This window comes from Eucalyptus grandis, chromosome 6 (assembly GCF_016545825.1).
Source record: "Eucalyptus grandis isolate ANBG69807.140 chromosome 6, ASM1654582v1, whole genome shotgun sequence".
NCBI classification, from domain to species: Eukaryota; Viridiplantae; Streptophyta; class Magnoliopsida; order Myrtales; family Myrtaceae; genus Eucalyptus; species Eucalyptus grandis.
In genome coordinates this window covers 9,280,423-9,286,804 of record NC_052617.1, presented here as the reverse complement: position 1 = coordinate 9,286,804, position 6,382 = coordinate 9,280,423, and the positions used below count along the sequence as shown (strand labels likewise).

Here is a 6,382-nt window from a genome sequence, read left to right as displayed (position 1 = left end):
ACACAACTTCAGGAAAAGTTGACTCTCTTGGGCTGAATCTTTTTCCTGTTCCCCCTTTCCATCTGGTTCTCCATTTTTCCACCCACCAATTTACGCGGCACACAAAGGTAACTGCTGGGCTGATATACGTGTGCCTATGACTCCACAGAATTCCACCTTCAACTTGAGATTTATTTGACCAAACGCGTTCCCGGAACTCACGAAAAGCCAGCAAAAAGAAGTATAAAGATCTGAGGAGCAACCCCACCAACGTCCGAGCTAATGGTCTCACGTTCCTGTGGCTAGTAGACAAAGGCCTCGCGTGAAACTTATTTCAGATAACTATAACATGTCACGCGTATGAATAGGTCGGTTGTCTTTCATCCGGAAAAATTTCTTTTATCCATCAAAGATGCCAATAACTCTGGCACAAGCTTTTGATTGTCGCAAATCCTACAAACATTACTGAGTTCAATAATTGTTAACTGTCTTAAAATCCAATCTATTGTAATGATCCTCGTAAGATTTGAAGTTTGAAATGAGATTTTCATGTGGAACTGACCATGCACTCTAAATAAGGAATTAGTTATTACTCAAAAGTATTAAAGAGGATGAACAATATGTGAATAGACAAAGAAAAAAGACCAGGCAATTAATCGGTGGAACAACACCACAATTCTCATACAAAGTAAGATTACCAGTTGGCGATGAAGCTGACAAATTTTCTCCTTGTTGAGGTACAACAAAAGCCTCTCCTCTCTTTGAGCTGCTAATCTAGTGAAGAAAATTCATCTGCTTCACCACCAAGGCAATCAGCTTATTAGTGGCAATCATACTACTCCAACTCTCTCTAACATTTTTACTAGCTTATCGCTTGGCAAGTGCTCCGTAACAAACCAATCCCTAACCCTAACTTGCCTTCCAAGCAAGTCGTCGAGAATTTTTTGTTACCGAGCACGAGCTCATCAGATAAGTCCATCTAGTTTCAATTACTTAACCCTCTTCAAGCAAGCCATAAGAACCCAGCGGACGAAAGGACAAAAGAAAAAAAAAGGAACACCACTTATAGTTAATCACGAGCGAGCAAGTTCGTCCTCGGATCCAGTAGTGACACACTCCTTCTCGTCCTCAAAACCCTCGAGAGAAGGGTGTGGAGAGTGGCCTCTCCCAAATGACCTGATGTGGTCTTTGAGCGATCTCTTGTGCTTGAAGTCAGAACCGCAGGTGCAGTACCACAATTTCCCGCAGTTCTTCTCATGGGTCCGCCAGTCGCCTTTGACCGCGAAGGTCTTCCCGCACTTGCGGCACATGAAAGGCTTGGCGCCGTGCTTCCGCTTGTAGTGGGTTTGGAGGGTCCTGAAATCTTTGAGCGGCTTGGCTCTTGGGTGGTTGATGTTGTTCTTACAGCCTTGCGCACAGCAGTAGCATGGCAGCCTAAGCATCGCTGCTGGTTGTGTGCCCTTCAGCGAGTCTGGGCCCTTTCGATATTCCGATCCGTGTCCCCACATATGCATCTGTGGTTAAAAGGGTGTTTCAATGACTTAGAGAAACAAATCTATGTTTTACTATGGATTCATAATATTAAAACTTGAGATTAAAGTTTTTGAAATTGTCAAAGAATAGCTAAGAATTAAGGATTTTGAAAGTACAATTTCCCCTAGTGCCCATGTTATATGAAGTGTTGAGGCATTTATGCGGATAACTTAAGAAAAAGTAAGTTTATATTAAATGCGGCATTATCGAAATCTCAGAGCCTTCCAAATTTTTTTTCCGAACTAAGGCTTGATCAGTTCATACATTGATTTATATGCCGCCTCGCATAGTAAAGACCAATGAAAGGGGAGGAGATTTTGATTATAATGAAAAGAGCAGCTTTCAATTTTCAAATTGCAGCTGGCCCTCTCATTTTTCTCTCTTGACATGAATCACTTCTTGAGAGAAGAAGGAGAGGGATAGATAATCTGACTAATTTACAAGCCACAAGAGATTTGCCCGAAATCAAGAAGGTAAAATTGAGAGGCTACGGAGATGGTAATAAACACGAGATGCTCGGAGGCTGCACTCATTTTCTCCAGTAATTAAGCAGCGGAGAATGAGATGAGATGACTTTATTAGGCGATGAACACTGGTGCTGGTGAGTGCACTTAATATCCCAATCAAGCGACTGGCTAAATCAGATGGAATGAAAATGTAACAAAGAAAGAAAAACACATGGACTGGAGGAAAGTTATGAGAAAACTTAAGAAAGAATCAATTACTATAATTTTATCATTTAGCATTTCGCTCGGAATTCATTCAAAAATGAACATGAAGATCCTTTTGGTTGGACTAGAGGATTGACAACTAGAATCGTTTAACTACCGACACAGGCGCACAAGTTCAACGCAATCATCTTCTTGGTGTATTGCATTCAAAAGGAGATGAATATAAAACAACAAAAGCTAAAAAGAGAAGGAGAAAAGAAAGGCAAAGTTTCTGGATGATGCCCAGGATAGTGATCTTTAAAAAGGCGATGAAGATTTGCTAGTGCATCTACCTCCCTCAACACGTTATCCATGCACGATACCTGCTCCCACCTTGACTCTCTTTCCCATTTGATTTTTAAAACTATCTTGTTTTGTTTCTGGATGAAGAGCCACGCAAATTTCATTCCAGTCTCAAAAATTTTAGCTGGGCTTCATATGTACATTGCATCAATTCGTGAATTTATGATGAAAAGGCATGTTCGACCGAATCGTCTCACCTTGCTCTCCCGCTCCGAAGCGCCTCCGCAAAAAGAAAAGAAATCGAAAACGAAATAATCATGTTTCATCATAAGATTTTTGAATTTTCATCGTCGCCATCTTAAATTATAGTCATTGTCGGAGAAAAGTCTAAAGGGAGTGCGCGGAGAATGTGTAGAATTTTCAAAACATAAAACTGACGCAAAGATCTGTTGAAAGATCGCCAGAGAACAGATGCTAAACTCCTCCACGAGAAAACCACATGAAAAATTACTGTAGAGCAATCAATAAGCGAGTTAATTACCTGCATGTTGTTGTACCTATTGAAGGTCTTGCTGCAAATGGCACAAGCGAACTGCATGGGCCCCACGAGGATCTGAGCTGGTGTCGGGATCCAAAACCTGCTCTCCGCATTGAAGCCGGAGTACCCATGGAGCAGGTTCCTCTTGTGAACCGCTTCCTTGATCAGGAGCTCATCAAAGCCATGCTTGCTCTTCTCAAGATTGTCGCCATAGCCGCAGTCCACGCCACCGAGTGGCAATCCAATGTGCAACCCCACAGCAACGTTCGCTGCTCTCAGCTCTCCGACCCCATGCTGTCTCTCTCTTCCCTCTCCGACAACCGTGACCTCTTCTTCATCGCCTTCCTCTTGCTTCAGCGGCTTTGTCTCGGAAAGCTTGCTCAGGAGAGGCAAGCACTGGATGGTCTCACGGAGGAAGCGCTGTTCTTGCTGCTGTTGCTGGTGGAATGAGTTGGGCGAGTCCACGAAAGTCGACGGTTTCGCAAGATGAACGGGTTCGGTCAGGCAAGAGGAAGAGGAAGAAGATGGAGAAGAGGTTGAGATTGATGGTTTGAGCCACTCAATGAAAGTTGGAGGTTGATGACACGGCTCTTCCTTGCCAGTTGCGAGGTAGTCCCTGAAACCCATCTTTCACTCGGAGAGGAATTCACTCAGAGAGAGAGAGAGAGAGAGACTGGGGGAGGGAGGGAGAGAGAGGGAGAGAGAGATCCCTGAAACTATCCTTGGATGGTTTATATCCCGACTTTATGTAGTGGGAAAGGCCTTGCACTTGGGGTTGATTTATGAAAGGTGTGGTTTGGTTTGTCTTTTAGGAACTTTTTTTCCTTCTTCCTTTTTCCTCTCCAGAGAGAGAGAGAGAGAGAGAGAGAGAGAGAGAGAGAGATTAGTGGTGAGTGGGGTTAGGGATAATGACATGCAAAAAAATGAGACTTACTGATGAAAGAGAGAATCCTAGAATAGTCTCAACTGAGTGTCTATTGCAAAGTCATTGAATATTTTTTTCTTTTCCTTTTTCTTTTTTTTTGGAGGATATAATGGAATTTGACCCTTGATGCATTGTTTTTCCTAAAACCATGACAATGTGGGATGATGACTGAGTATAAGGGTGGAAAGAGAAGAAAAGGTGGTAGAGAGAGCATTTGGTCAATACCTAAAAGAAAGGAAAAATATTAAAAAAATTTGACAAAACTATGTCATGGACCTCAAAAGGAATTTAAGTACTGAGAAAAGCCAGGTTAGATGAACTTTAACTTCCGCAAGCTCTCATATTATATAAAACATACCGTATTTCTTGTGTCTATGATGACATAGAAATGGATGCCCTCAAGCTAATCTTTTTCAACATAAACTGCCGAGGGGTGCAATTGTTTTTATAAACTATAAGCAACGTACTGTAGGATCAAGAATAGGTCTTCCGACATGAGAAATATTATATTTCCTTATTAAACTAAGGAAAGGGAAGAACCAAATGACTTAATTAGTTTTCTATATTTCCATTGGCAAACATGCCGTGGTATGCTCCTCAACTTTATATGGCGTTCGGTATTTCCTCATTGGATTACATATGCGATGAGATTCATTTGATGAGTTTGAGAGAAACATTGTATTTGATCTATAACAGTGACAATGTGTTTGTGCGCAGAAACACATTCATTAGGTTATGTGCTTTGAAACCGTGTTTAAATACGCGTCATGAGAGTGGGATCTATGTGAAAAGAGAGTGATCTTTAGTGATGGAAAATGGAATCGGAACAAGACTGGATGATGACAAAGGCAAAGCAATGCTTTGGCATCAACTGCGATTTCATTGTATTCTCTCTCTCTCTCTTTTGGGGTGTGTACAGTTCAACTTTCTTGTGTCCAGCGACACCACACAAAAGAAAAGAGACCCCACCTGGCCAAATTATGCAATCCAGGTTATCTCCTCGTCCATCTTTACTTGGTACATTTCGGTATAAATAGATTCATCTTTCGAACGTGAACACACGAAGGAAGGAGGCAAAGCCAAATCCATAGAAAACAGCCGACAAGATATAATGACCGGATTTTCAGGAGACAAAACTACAGTCTCTCTTTTTAGCCCTTTCCTCTTGTTTTCTATCCCCACCCCACTTTATTCTCTTCCCAGGAAGACACCCTTCCCTTTCCTCTTTCCACCTTTTCTAGTGCGTACTCTCACTGTGTCCTAAATTCTAGAAGGTAACAGGCTCTCATTTCCTTAAATTTTTGGCGTAATTTGATGGATCGAATCAATCACACTCATTTATACAGATTTTTTTCGATTCACCCCGTGATTATTGAGAAGTCTGGTCCTGATAACATGAGGTAGTGTCAGGGATTGCTTTTTGTCACTGTCTTGGAACGTTGGTGCTAATCTTTGGGAGGTTTATGAGCTAGGCGACCTTCTAATTCTAATTACATGGAACTTTTACACGAGCTATTCTAACTTCGCAACAGCCAATAATAACTCACTCAATATTTATGAGATTATATGCGATTGTTGCCAGATGTATGACTTAATTAATAGTTAAGGAATTGATCCGAATGTGCGGTTGTTTAGATGCACAAACCCTAGTGTGGTTCCTTTTATTATTATTTGCTGACAATTTCATTTCACGTTAAGGCCACCAATCAAGGTTGTGATCATGTCTTGTATTACTCGATTCATCAATTTTAATTAGGGAGACGTTTCGTGGTCCAAGCTCTCATGATCTAAAAGTGTACTATCTGCAGTTGCTACCTTTGTTTATTCTAACCTAATTAGTGAAGGATAGATAAAATGGGCTTATAGGCTAACTTTACCAGCTTTCCAATTCATTTCTCAAACCGAACAAAATAATAATAATAATAATTCATTTTTCAAAAAGTTCACTTTCTTTAGCAATTATTGTCCACCCTTTAGTCTCGCTTACCATATTTGATTTCATTCTCTAAATATGCAAAAAAAGAAGAAGTGCAATTCTCCTTATTAATCGGTACAAATTTGTACTAGTGCACGCCGAGCTCGACACAGCAACTTCGCCACATAAGAAGAGATGACGCGTGGATAATTTCGATTAGCGTTTCCACGCAACATAAGAAAGTTCTCTAGACTCATCGAAATGAAAGCCAGAATGTTTGAGCTGATTCGTGAAATGGCATGATGAACTATTGACGGACCGCATTCGAACTGCCGACAACAACGCATCATGTCTATATTTAGTCTTTATCTCTATCTCTGGCCTTATTCATGATCAAAGTCGGGGTCAACCATTTGCTAGGTCTTTCAATGGAAACAGTGAAATGCCATTTCCAGGCTACCTAGGGTTGATCGGGCCGAAATGGTGGAATATTGAAATTTCGCCGATGTTGATTGTTGAACTTTGTCATGCTCATTCGA

At 41.1% G+C, this 6,382-nt stretch overlaps 1 protein-coding gene across 1 annotated transcript; it reads right to left on the bottom strand.

Annotated features, from left to right (window-relative positions):
- Positions 1-602: 602 nt before the first annotated feature.
- LOC104433992 (zinc finger protein WIP3) lies at positions 603-3,753 on the bottom strand. The gene is made up of 2 exons (XM_010046926.3): positions 3,007-3,753; positions 603-1,493 (listed from the first exon to the last, which is right to left on the bottom strand). The coding sequence occupies exons 1-2, from the start codon at positions 3,628-3,630 to the stop codon at positions 1,053-1,055; spliced, it is 1,065 nt and encodes a 354-aa protein (XP_010045228.1). The 5' UTR covers positions 3,631-3,753; the 3' UTR covers positions 603-1,052.
- Between the last annotated feature and the right edge of the window lie 2,629 nt (positions 3,754-6,382).

What these genes read in the sequence shown, in the direction of transcription:
- LOC104433992 (XM_010046926.3), bottom strand. Translation starts at nt 3,630, where the DNA reads ATGGGTTTCAGGGACTACCTCGCAACTGGCAAGGAAGAGCCGTGTCAT. An exon ending in ATAGGTACAACAACATGCAG is followed by an intron (nt 1,494 to 3,006) that starts GTAATTAACTCG and finishes TTTTAACCACAG; the next exon opens with ATGCATATGTGGGGACACGG.